Source organism: Channa argus, chromosome 21, assembly GCF_033026475.1.
Source record: "Channa argus isolate prfri chromosome 21, Channa argus male v1.0, whole genome shotgun sequence".
NCBI lineage: Eukaryota > Metazoa > Chordata > Actinopteri > Anabantiformes > Channidae > Channa > Channa argus.
In genome coordinates this window covers 8,662,328-8,675,699 of record NC_090217.1, presented here as the reverse complement: position 1 = coordinate 8,675,699, position 13,372 = coordinate 8,662,328, and the positions used below count along the sequence as shown (strand labels likewise).

The 13,372-nt window shown below is 40.9% G+C and overlaps 1 protein-coding gene across 1 annotated transcript in view; it reads left to right on the top strand.

Moving 5' to 3' along the window:
* Window positions 1–13,372, top strand: part of exoc4 (exocyst complex component 4) — a 102,310-nt gene that overhangs the window by 19,947 nt on the left and 68,991 nt on the right. Inside the window, exons 9-10 of the mRNA XM_067490115.1 lie at window positions 2,734–2,879; window positions 3,106–3,194. Of these exons, the coding sequence (XP_067346216.1) occupies window positions 2,734–2,879; window positions 3,106–3,194 (235 nt within the window). The remainder of the gene's footprint in view (window positions 1–2,733; window positions 2,880–3,105; window positions 3,195–13,372) is intronic.

Here is a 13,372-nt window from a genome sequence, read left to right as displayed (position 1 = left end):
GTCACAAAGTTTGGTGGCAACGATAGCTTTGCACGCATGGTTTCCTGCTATATTTGGAACAATAAGTGCTAAGCAACAAGGTACCATTTATCGTAGAGAGCAGGTGTCAGGGAGTGTAGTGGGTGGTGTTTGCTTACTTGTGTGGAATGTGGTTTGCGAACATCAGTCATCCAGCAGTGCTTGAATAGTTGACAGCTGGAAATGGCATTGACTCACTACACGGCTTGTTTTAAATCATAAAGATAATGCACCTCAAGAATAAAGCGACTAATTAAAAAAGTTGCCGCCAAGCTCCATGTTGTTCACTGTCTTGACTAACAAGGATAAAGTCTTGAGCTTATGAAATTGTCACTGCAGAGTGTGTTTAGTCAGTGTTCAACCTTTCTGCTAGTAAAAAGAAAAACACTTTTTTTGGGCCGATGCAGGACTTGTTCTACAGGCACCACTGCTATCAGTTTATTCAATCTACTTGTATTTGTACAACTAGAGTGTAATCAATGTACTTGTACTTTTACAAGTATCTACTTAAGTAGAGGTGAGAAAACAACACGTTTTTTTACTTCACCCAGAGATATTAAATTATTAGACTTTGCATTGTCCTCTTTGCTTTTTTGCCTTGTTTCTCTTTCATTTCCACTTTCTCTTTAGCATTCTGTTTGTTCTTTTTATCCTTTATCTGCCCTTCTTTCCATTGCTCCTTCTGTGTTACTTCCTGCCACCCATCTCTCCATCTTCTTCTCTGTCCTAGCAGTCCAGTTAATTGCCTTCAAAGTTCACTCTGTCTCTGGGTTAATGCAATTTTAGTAGGGTCGGAGCCCCTTCATCAGCCCAGCGCTGGCATTTCATTAAGTCTACTTGGGTGTTAGTTTGCAAGCAAGTGGGGGTTTTGCTCCATCAGCTCATCATTAGTAATTAATACACTGATAGGATTAACTGCATCATGAGGCTAGTGGCGAGTGGAGGCCCTGGTTTTGCGAGTTGGAGAGGGCGTGTGTGATGTGGCCTGCAGCTCTGCCTGTGATTAGGGAAGTGAATTAGGGAGTAATTGCATGCGTGGCGGAAGACTGAGTGTGCATGCTTAACTTTTATATTTACATGAACATTTATAACCAAGTGTTATGACCCCATTTAATTTAATATGATGACATTTTGAGGTCACAAAGTGCACTTTTCTAGTTAAACAAAAGTGATATTGACTGCTTCATTGGAGTATTTCACTGAAACCTCTGAATCTTATTGATCAGTTTTTGCCTCCATTTTAAACAGATGTACACTTGCAAATTAGTGCACGTGTGTGCGCACTTATATTAATATGTGAAGGCTTTCCCATGCATGACAGGGGGTGCTCTCTGCAGTGTTAATTACATCATTATGGTCTGGATGGATCTCCATCTGCTCTGCCATTACTCCTGTCCCATTCTGGGCTGACCCACTCTGCGCCTCAGAATTAGACACACACAGGGTAAATGGCCCTGCTAAATTATGAAACTATTAGATATGGGAGACTATTTTAGAACATATGTATTCACACAGTGAGAGGAATGAGGAAGGATGAGAGGAAAATGGGAGCGATGAACTTAGGGAAGACAGAGCAGGAGAGAGAAAATAGAAATATGAGAAATGAGAGATGAAGCACTAAGAGATTTTGAAAAATGAGAGCCAATGAAAGCAACAGAGGGCAATGTACAGATATAATGATAAAGTAGAGGAAGTTAACTTTCTCTGTCTGGCCAGAGTTTCAATGTGCTTGTCCTCAGCTATTGTTAGAAGACGATAAGATTTTTATGAAGCATGATAAGACGTTGATGGATTTCACCATGGATCATTCAGACAGAAAATGGAAATGGAGGACAAGAATTTTAACTGTGGTCACCAAAAGCAACCAGTCATATCACTGGCCTTTTTTCTATCTCAGAGTTTTGATTGTATTTTGTTGTTCTGTATTCACCTGGAAATCTTTACTAGAAGCTACAATAAATGCAAAACTTACTGCTATGGATGTGTCAAGATGATATTGTATCTAGCTGAATGAAACAAAACAGGATAATAATTCAGCAAAACATTCTTGGACTGGTAATGTCAGAACGGCCATGAGAAAGGGAGAAATCCCAAACTGAACCAAAGGGAAACACAAATACAGTCTTAGTGACACTGGTAAGATAGAATCTTTTTATAAGCTACTCATTGAGCAGCAGCATAGTGCTGGGCAATGTTAAATAAGCAGGCTAATCCAAACATTTAAATTAAACACAGCAGGACAAAGTGAGTTTTTGCAGTTCCACACTACAGCGCTTTTTGGGTTATGCTTTTCATTGGATTAAAAACAATTTGGGCATTTTTCTATTTAACTGCATCCTGACAAGTGATCATAGGAGGCATCCCAGGTTTACCAGATTTGATGTGACTAGAAGCTTTAAAGTCATTGATTCGCATGAGCATTTCATATTATAGTATCTGAGCTGTTATTAGGAGGAAGCATATTGATGCTTGCGATTGTGAATAAGTGAAACACATTTGTGACAGTAAATGACAGTAAAGCTTCATCACAGGGCATAAGTGATATTTTGATTTGTAATTGGATAATACATTAAATATGATTGCACACACAGTTAATTTTGTATCGTCCTGTTTCAGCTCACCTCTGTGATTCGAATATTAGAAATTCCCTAGTATAATAATACTGAGGTGTTTCTTAAGCTTTCATGTTCACCAACTGGTCTGTGTGTTGTTCAGGTTCTGCTTATGGAGTATCTTGATGTGAAGAACAGCCGCAGTGCCACAGAGCCATCAGCTCAGCTCTCCTACGCCAGCACCGGCAGTGAGTTTGCTGCCTTCTTTGCAAAGAAAAAACCACATCGTGCCAAGCAGTCTCTCTTCAAGTAAGGATCACACCCTTCGCTCTCTGCTTTGTGCTTGTCCACATATGTGTGTGGATGGTTTAACTCTTATGTAAATATCTTAAAAAGCTGAAAATATAATTAAGGTTACATTATTGCTTTAATATGTCAAACTCAAGGGCAGTGCTGTTTAGTAAATTTGCATTGTATATTGTACTGCTGTATAGTGTGCCCACCTGTTGAACATGTTGTATCTTTGGTACTGTAGGTTCGAATCATCTTCCCATGCCATTAGCATGAGTGCCTACCTGAGAGAGCAGAGGCGAGAGCTCTACAGCAAGAGCGGGGAATTACAAGGTGAGGATGGGGCTGGAGAGGTGAGCTGAGCTGAGCTGAGGAGGAGAGGAGGGACCGCACAAGCCTCCTGAACATTTAGAATGGGGGACAGATAGTGTGATGAATGAAAGGCAAAATGGATGGACCCACAGGTGTGAAAAATATTGATATAACAGTGACAGAAGGGGAAAATAGGACAGAGAAAGTTAGAGGTGTATGGGTTCACGGGTAAGTGCAGATAGATACATGAGTGAAGAGATTATAAAGAGATGGCAAACTGGTGTGTATTTTATGCTTGAGTGGTGAAAGGATACAGATGGGTAGTGGGATGCGAGGGTGATGTGTGCATGTTCGGCTAAGATGGAGGCAGGGGTCTGGAAATACACAGCCACACACTGATTTCAGAGAATGGAAAGCATCAGAAAGAAGTAAAAAAAAGGTGCTGCAGTGAAGGGGAAGGACATGTCGCAGGTCAACAAGTTACACTTAGGAAAAGAAGGGGCAGGCGACAGGAGTGTGGAGAGGGAAACAATGACAGAGAGATTGACGAGAGGCACAGAGCAGGGTGACTTTGCAGAATCCCTCTACAGTGAGAGAGGCCTTAAAAAGTTCTCACTCAACACATTCACACACAAAGGAGCACGGTGAGGGAGCTACACAGCCAGACCCTGGAGAGTCTAGGCTGCTTCTACTGCTTCTCTCTGTCTCTGTGTCTGTCTCTCTGTCTCTGTCTCTGTCTCTGTCTCTGTCTCTCTCTCTCTCTCTCTCTCTCTCTCTCTCTCTCTTTCTCTGACTCTCTCTCTCTCTCTCTTTCTCTCTCTCTCTGTCTCTTTCGCTGGTACCCGGTTCTCTGCTTGTGACCTTGAGGTTTCAATCAGCAGTGCCTGACAGCGCTGTTTGTCTGCTACTGTTCCTTTTTTCACACCATGCTCCTCATTGACATTGCTTGGGTAACACAAAAAAAGTAATAGATGAAGTGAGAAAATAAAGGACTTTCAACCTGTAGAGGCTGCCCTGACAATATCTGCCTAACTATTGAGGCTGTTTAAATAACCTTAACTATGCTTCTCCTAAAAACAGCCAGAGAATGGCTGACAATACTAACAACTCCACGTAGCAATTCAATGGAGGTTGTGTAGTTCTTTTTTTAACCAGAAATGGCACTCATACAATAGGTGGTCTGTAAATGTATATGCAGAATGTACTGCCTCAGCCTCACAAAAAGAACAGCACTGATTAACTGTGGATAAAGGAAAACCCCAAATGGTCTTCAAATCGCAGCACACTTTTCTTTTTTTTCTTTTTTTGTTCCTCCATCTGTTGGCGCCTCAGAAAGAAGGGGGCTAAAAAATATTTTTTTGACTGACTGAATGCCTCGGAGCGTTTATAAGAAGATGAGATTTCTCTGGGCTTTCATTTCACCTGTCACAATGCGTAGCACCGGCCACAAGCCCAGGCCGGGGCCTGAATGGTTGCAGAGAGATTGAAGGAGTAAGAAATCATTTACAAAGTGAAATAAGTCGACTGTGATGGAAGAAAGGGAAAGATGGATGGAGGGGAGGAGGGAGGGAGAGGAAGGTTAAAAGTCATTGTTTTCATCAGGGTCCAGAGAAGAAGCCATTAAGAGATTTCTGAAGGAAGAAATTAGAAAAATATGTATTGAGATGGTGTGGAAAGGGACTTTTTCTCTCGCTCTTCAAATTAAACCGACTGTAGGGAGGGAGGGGGTGAGGGAGAGGAAAAGAGTTAGAAATGAGAGATTGAGTTGATGAGTTCTTCTGGCCATGGGATTACTCAACACTCAAAGCTTAGTCATGTGTGTCTCTTAGTCTCTCCACTTGGAGTTTCCTAAACTCTTAGCTTCTCGACGGCCTGCTTCAAGTCAATATAGTTATTAACTCAAATGCTCACAAACACAGCCTTGGAAATAGGACTTTGATTGTTCGTTTTAAATCCAGCTATGCACAGTTAACACTTACACAGAAACGGTTATGCATTAAATAGAGTACAAACTTAAAACTATAGGTTTAGTTTGTGCAGAGGCTGCTTTCAAACTGACTGCATTTAGCATCGTACTGATATTAAATCAATTTTTGGTTGCGAGAAAAATCAGAGCAGCTGGATTGAGTGTGATATGATTCTCTAACCTTTCCACACTCAAATATCTGTGAAGGGTTTGAAATAAATCAGTAATATCTGTACTTTATGTCTCCGGAGTGTTGTAAGGACTCGCCATATATCACTAAACACAGATACAGGTTTCACATAATGTGCAAACACACAGGGGGGCTCAGTCGTGTGCTTTCTCTACTGAAGCACATCTCATACACTTCAATGAGTCCAATGCATCATCTCAAGACTTTGTTACAGCTCCACATGTAGCCACATCTGGAATAATTGTCCTAAACTTTTTTAGTGAGACTGCAGAACAATGCACAGTATATGGTGTCCATTCGTACAGCAGATCCTCCGCTGTCTGAGGATGTGTAACCACTGTCTCTGTGGGTGTGTTTGCATCCCCTGCAAACCCCTACTTTAGCATGATGGAACCTCATCCAGATTCTATCACATTCCCTATGAATAAATAATGAAAATAATAATATTCTAGCTATAGATGTGCTACCAGTCCCAACATATTTCTCTGCATGTCTCCAACCACTGCACTTTTATGTCCTCGCCCTCTGCTTTATTTTTAAATTTTTTTTATTGCTTTTTTGACACCGGTGTTGGCAGTGGATGATTCGGAGTGCCGCAGTGGTCATCTGGGAGGTGAAGTGTGAATATATCTCAATAACTACTGCAGTCTTGCTCCATGCTGAGGTACCAATGCATTTACAGCATTTCTTTGATTTTATTCCTCTTTGTGCTGTGGCCGCTTATTGTGTTTGGCGCGATATTGCCTTGCCCCAGGGCACGTTTGAAGTGACGACCCCTCCCCCCCGTGTGACAACCATACACAAAGCCTCCCTATCACCGCACATTTGCCCTGGATATGCACGGAAAAAAACCTACACTATTCAAACTTGCATCCTTTCCCTGCAGGCGCATACATATATGTGTATTTCCCACTTCTGGCACGCCACGTTACTCCTATGGCGTAGTCATAATCAACTCCATTCCAAATCTATTTTACACATTCCTTGTTTACCTTTTCATATTCAAATAGACTTGTTCACAGGGTGTCCAGCAAACAAAAAGATCAGTCTGGCTGAGTCCCCAACGCTTTAGTTACAAACAGCTCTACCTCTGCCCAGGCCTTAAAACCTGGTGCTCAGTCTGAGGTAGAGAAAATAAGATCCTACATTGTTGCAAGGCTTCTTGTTTATATAAAACAGCATCTTGTTCCCACAAGGGCTGATGGAAAAAGGGGAAAGGGGGAGAAGGATAAGAGAGACGGCTGGGGGTGATCAGAAGTGGTGTTCCTTGTCAAGCTGATTTGTACACCCCAGTAGGGAGGGGAGCGAGAAGAGGTGCAAATGGAAAAATGTCCAGCGGGAGAAAGGGGGGGTAGAGGTGCTGGTGGGTGGGATATTTGGTGGGTCTGGCAGATGTTGATAGGCACGTGTTTAGATGTGTGTGCATTTGTAAGGGGAAGTAGCAAAAACAGCATGTTCCTGCCAAGTGATGTGTGATGTTGCACAAACTTGGATTCTGATTGCCGCAGTTAGAATCTATTATATTTATGGCAATGTCAGTTTTGGCCTCATTATAAAATGAAAACGGCCTCATAACATAATACATTTTTCACACCTTTTTCATTAACATGACACCTCTGGAAAAACTAACCCTGAATTTTCAGGCAAACAGCCTTTTTCAGATCAGTTCCTCACTCCTACGTCACACTGCAGAGGGCCTGTAAATTCATTTTAATTGTAAAATCACTCACTTCCTATTCCAGTTATTCTTTTTCCAATAATTCACTCTCTTCATTTGATGTCAAATTTCAAGCATTATGGCTGTTCTCTCGTCTTGTGGAGTAATCAATACTTGACTTCCACTGACCTTGCAATTATGATTGATCATATTCATAAATGGAACCTTAGAGGGAATTGAACTTTGTCGGTACAAAATGTCAATAATTATTATAGGATTATGATGCCCAAGTGTTAAAGACACCTGCTTAGCCGTGATTGATGCCCCTGTCTTTCATTTGTATTTCCTATCTGCACTTCTTGCATTCTTTTTTTTTTTACAATTTAAACTTTTATGCTCATCTTCCAGGTTTGCTGTTACTGTATTTACCACTTGAAGATTAGGTTTTTTTTTGTTGTGAGTACGTAGGTGTCTCAATATAGAAATACTTGGTCAACATCATAAGCGAGTAAAATCCTGTGCTGTACATCATATAGACTCACTATAGGTAAATGTCAGTCAAATTATTTCTGCTGTAATATTTATAATATATTTTTCTAAGCACTAAGTTCTTGGGGTTGTGCAAAGATACTTTATCTTAACTATGGAATTAGATCTTCTTTAACTTATTTATGAGCTGTTTTGAAAGCATTCTTAACTTTAAATTGCACAATTTTTACTGTAAGATAAAACAACTTTTTTTCAACCAACCTGTCTTCATTTTTAACAGATTGAAGTTAATAGGCAGAAATCATATAAAGGAGGCAATATTACATTCACTAATTATACTACCTTTGAAGTAAATTTCAGAGAAATTCCTAAAGCATAGTCCGAGGAATTTCATTGCAATAGAAACATTTAAGAAATGACGGATGAACACTTTAATAGTCTTATGTACAAAATATCAGCAGAGGTTCACCCTTTATGTTTTAAACATGTACTTCCAATAACCAGTGTAACTCTTGGCTCAAGGCTGAATAATGTGGAATGGGCACATCAACTCAATGACTGAGAGCTTTCATACTGGCCATGACACGTGTGTGTATGGTACATAAAGTATGCATGCAGAGTTGTGTCATATATGACATGTGCGACATGCTGCAAAAGAATGACACATTGTAACCGTGTCCAGGAGTTCTGAACACCGCAGGCATGTCACAAGAAAATGACGTTTCCACACTTGCTCCAGTGTCAGACCTTTATGAATTGCTTTGTTCCAGCAGCAACATAACTGGGTTTGTAGATAAAATGCAAGGTACCTTGGTTACCTGACAGGCTATTACTGTGAAAAGCCGTTATTTGTGTTCAGCATGAAAGCAAATATGGCGCACTTCTGCATACTGAGGAGAGCAGGAACACATACACACATACTGTTGCATGTCCTCGCTCCTTTTCTGTGTGTTTGGAGTGAAGTCGTCATGTACAGTTTGCCTGTACATAGATCTCAGCAAAGTCAATAATAAGTCTTAAAACGTTATACACAGGTACACAAATACGCATACAGTAACAACTAACTTAAAAAAACAAATGTATGTACATTTAGATCAACGGCTTTCATCTTGTCCCTTCAGGGGTCACCACAGTGGAACATGTTTCGCATGTTGCTCTGGCCTGAGTTTTTACGCCAGGGTTGGGACAAAGGACAGCCACCAAAGTTGCCCTTGGTGGCTGGGTCGGGCCACACCTGGTAGGGTGTGGACCTGTTTGTGGACCTTCTAAAATTAATATTTGTTTTCAATCTACAGAACAGAGTATTTTGTTTCATTTTATTTAGTTGCAGCCTTCCACTTTTAGAGATTGTAAATTGTAAATCAGAAATTCTTATACAAAAATAGACTAGCAACACTTTTTGGAATAGCTTGGCCCAGGAGTAAAAGCCCAGGAGATGTCAACCACATTTACTCCTGCATAAACGCAAGTATTCCCACATTAAACACTGCACGGGTGTTTTATTTAGTCATTCCACACATGCTGCAAAGGCCTTAAAACAAAGAGCTGAGAAAGGAGAAAGCTGTTTCTTATTGCCTTTATAAGACACTGTAAAATGAGAATTAGAATTATGAGATTTTCAACTGACATCAATATTTACTTCACATCAAATGCAGTGAAAAAATGGAAGTAGGATGAATTGAATCGACAGGGGGGACACAGAGGACAAGAGAAGGAGAATTGAACAAGGTTGTAATAGTTTACACAGTGCGGACATTTAATCAGAGAGAAAGAGCTTAGTGTTTTTCTATAACCTGAGGCTAATTTTAATCAGCAGTGGTCTTGTCATTATTGGCGGCTTTCACTGCCACCTCTTTGTTTACTTTTAATCTCAGACCTGCTGATTGGAGAAGATGTGGGGATGAGCAAATGAAAAAGGGGGAGAAGGGGGAAGGAGGGAAGGCAGGATGCAAGAAGGGCACATGGTACTTGAGGCTGTAAAGAGCTTGTCACTTGCACTGTGGCCAGACAGATAAACACGCTTACCCACACCTATTGGTTTCCCAGCATGCAACAGGTTCTTCTAGTAACAAAGGAGGGTGTACAATGTGTGGTCGGATCCCCCTGCTGAGTCCAGTCAGAGATGTGATGCTAACTTTGTTTTTTTTTTGTGGGTTGATTGGTTCTCACAATTTTAACACACACGCGCACACACACGCGCACACACAAGACCAATATACCCTGATCAGCCACGACATTAGCACCATCTGGTGGTCAACTGTGGTGGTGGACAGAGGTCAACATGGGCAGTGACATACACGGCAAGCTTGCGATGCACTGTGTGTTCAGACACTTGTTGATCATAGCCAACATTACATTTCTGCTCTGTTGACAATGTCATCAAACTGAAACCCATCAGCTGGATTGAATGTTGTGGATGATTAATGTTGTCAAAATCAGGCTCAGTGTAGTATGAGGGCAGAGGTGGCTGTGAGCTACAGCACTAATATGTTACCGGTTTAAGTGCCTGCTCACATCCGAAAGTGAGAGAAAAATTCTTTGCTGTGAGGCTGAGGTTCAGGAGGAATAGCAGGTTTTTCACGAATCTTTGGATTGTGGTTATATACTAATCTCTTGCTGACGCTGATGGTTACGTCAACACTGTGAACGGTAACTTCCTAAAAAAACTGGTAGCAGATTACTTGTGAATCTCAACTTAAATTGGTAACACGCATTTAACATTTCAAGTAAGACAAAAAAATGTGGCATGAAATGTTAGGTTTCCCTATACATGAATATAATGTCTGAACATGATTTTAAGATCAAATCTTAAAGACTTCACGTTTGTCACTTTCTTGTTAAAAGAAATGTGTGTTTTTAGAGCAAATAAAACGATTAAATATATATCCAATATGTAACAACTTCTAATTCGAATTCTACCCCATATTTGGCAGAATAAAAATGCACAAACATTATTTAATTTTGGAATAAATTTCAAAACATATATGTTTTCAGCTGTTTAAAGTGTCCCCCGCCCCTATAATGCCCCATGTTTAGGATGATACCTGCTCATGTCTCAAAAGACATATTCTCTGCAATTGATATTCATGCTACTGCATTCCATTGTTGTCATCCCGTCACTGACAGATGTGCATTCATTAAACTCAAGACCACAGAGACCCATTGTATTGTGAGACACACAGTGACACTTTTAATAATTAATTCAGCTCAATTTCAACCTGAATTTATTTATACTGTCATTTATTTATGCTGTTTATTCTCAGTTGAGCAGTGAATTTGGTCTCCTGGTTGGTGGAGGAGCAGATACCATTCCATCAAATTAATTTTAATAATAGAAGGCTCTCATTAAGACCCATTCAGACATGAAGACAGTCTGAGCGGAGAGGGATGCTTGAAATTGACCGGAGATTCATACAATATTGACACGGAAACTTATATTATTCGATCAGCAGCTTTCAGTTTTGTGAATATGCAGCCGACTACCAGTGAGATTTCTTTTTTTGCACACACACACACACACACACACACACACACACACACACACACACACACACACACACACACACACACACACACACACACACACACTTTTAAATTCATCTGATTTGGACATGGAGAATATTGCCTGAATTGATCATTCCTAAGCTAATTTTCATAGCGTAACAGCTACAGACGAATGAGGCCATCGAGGTTGAAAATTGGATCACTCTATATGTTGCTTTCTACTATTCAGCTTGGACTGAGCCTTCCTGGCTAACGGCACAGATTAGGGGCTTCAATCAAATGAAGAGCACTGCCTCACTCAACTTGTTTATAGCCAAACAATTGCTGTACATGCTGTGAAAATGTGCAAACATTAAGGGATCATCTCTGTCATATTTCAGCTCAGATATGTATTGGTGTGTTATGTCCAAACGTGATAGTTTTAGTGTTTTTTTTTGTATTGATGTTAAATTCCACTCGTGCTGCCTTGACCAGCTCAACAAATTATTTTTAGCTTTGTGGAGCTGAGGTTGTGTGTTTCTGTGTGAGGGACATGATTGTGAGTCAGTTACGCCAATCACCCCGCTGCCCTCCTGCCAGTCCGAATTCAGAATCTAGCCAAAGTGATCACAGGTGTCTTTGATCCCCTTGAGTTGACCTTTATTGATAACACATGGACACAAATCACTCTTGGAACACTGGCTATGAATGACAGATTACAGGTGTGGTCACAAGGTGTGCATGGCTGTTGTAGTGAGCAAACACAGTTTATACACATTTATTGTTTGCAGAACTGAGTATTCAGAAAGCAATTGGATTTACAATTTAACATTCTCCAAATTATTTAAAAAATATACTTTATCAATATGTGAAATCTCTATGTATATAGTTATATTGTCAAATAAGCTAATTGTCAGCATTCGGACACACTGAGTTTGCAGCTGTCCTTTTTTTCCTGTACAGGCACCAACACATTGATTCTTGAGGAGCAGATTTAAATACAGGTAAAATTAGGTTTTGTGACTGTTCTTTTGCTCATCTGTCTAGATTTCCTCCTCTCAACCTCTCAACTCACAAATGTATACAGAAACACACTGGTCCCAGGAGACGTCGCTGTGTGTTAAAGAAGGCATCTCGCGTTCATTGTCTCCCTGCCTAAATCTGGACAGGGCTGGAATTCATCACAGGATCAAACCCGTTTCTCATCACACCCAAGAAAGTGTAGCTAATGCAATTTCACTAAGTCACTGCCTGACTTGATTACATGTTGGCTGGGATGCGCATGCTAAGGATGGGTGGATGTCATTGTGTAAGTGTATATACACTTATACTGTGTTGTGTGTATCATATGTGTATATTTTATGGGTAGAATGTGTGTATCATGTCTCTGTAGGTGTGTGTTGCAAACAGAGCAGTGGTCCTCAAGGGGGATTTCAGGCAGATTTGGCCACATTAGAATGTGTCAATTCTTTCTTTCCAGCTTGCATTTGCCATCCCACCGAGCACCACACCTCCACACACCCCTCCTTCTCACTAATCCTGGATCAAACCGCACACATCGCACTTTTACATGTTGTATCGAGAGAGGGCTGGCAGCGGTTGGGTGGCATCCTGACCTGGAACTGGAGCCACCCTGTCACGTCTAGACAACTCTGAAGAAACCCATGCATATTAATGTTGGCCTGTTTAATATTCATCAGTGCTATGCCCTGTTGGCAGCTGGTCCCAGACCCCATGGATCAATGAGGTCTTTTCCTCACTCCTTTGTCTGACATGGATGCAGATGTTTAGAGCGTGAAATTAAATTGGTCACTGTCATTGGGAATACATACATGGTACTCAATTTGGTGTGTGTGTGTGTGTGCGTGTGTGCACGCGCATTTGTGTGTAGATACCGGTTAGTCGTAGCTTTTAGAGCAAACAAGTAACGCTGACTTCTCCAGAGTCTGTGACATGTTAATGTTATTCAAGGGAACTTGAATGTTTGCAAGTTGATGACAAGGAAACAAAAGTTTAGCCAGCTCTTTCCACACTGAGTAGGAGTGTGTGTGTGTGTGTGTGTGTGTGTGTGTGTGTGTGTGTGTGTGTGTGTGTGTGTGTGTGAGAGAGAGAGAGAGAGTTTTGATAAAGGCTGAGGGAGGATGACCAAGAGAGTGCGTTGGCGGCAGCTTTGTTTAGGAGCCTGTAATTGAGTCTTAATTGAATTGGCACCTAAGGAAGTATGAGTGGATGGAGAGATGAAAAAAGAGACTTTGAGTGAATTGGACCTCATCTCTGTCTCCAGTTAGCAACACCAATGTGAACCTAGTGTGCAGGCGAATTTCATGGCAACAGATCAGAATCAGAAACCCCTGATTTAAAAGTTTTGGGGGGAAAGAAAGCCTCCCTTGTCATTTTAATGAAAATATGGGGAG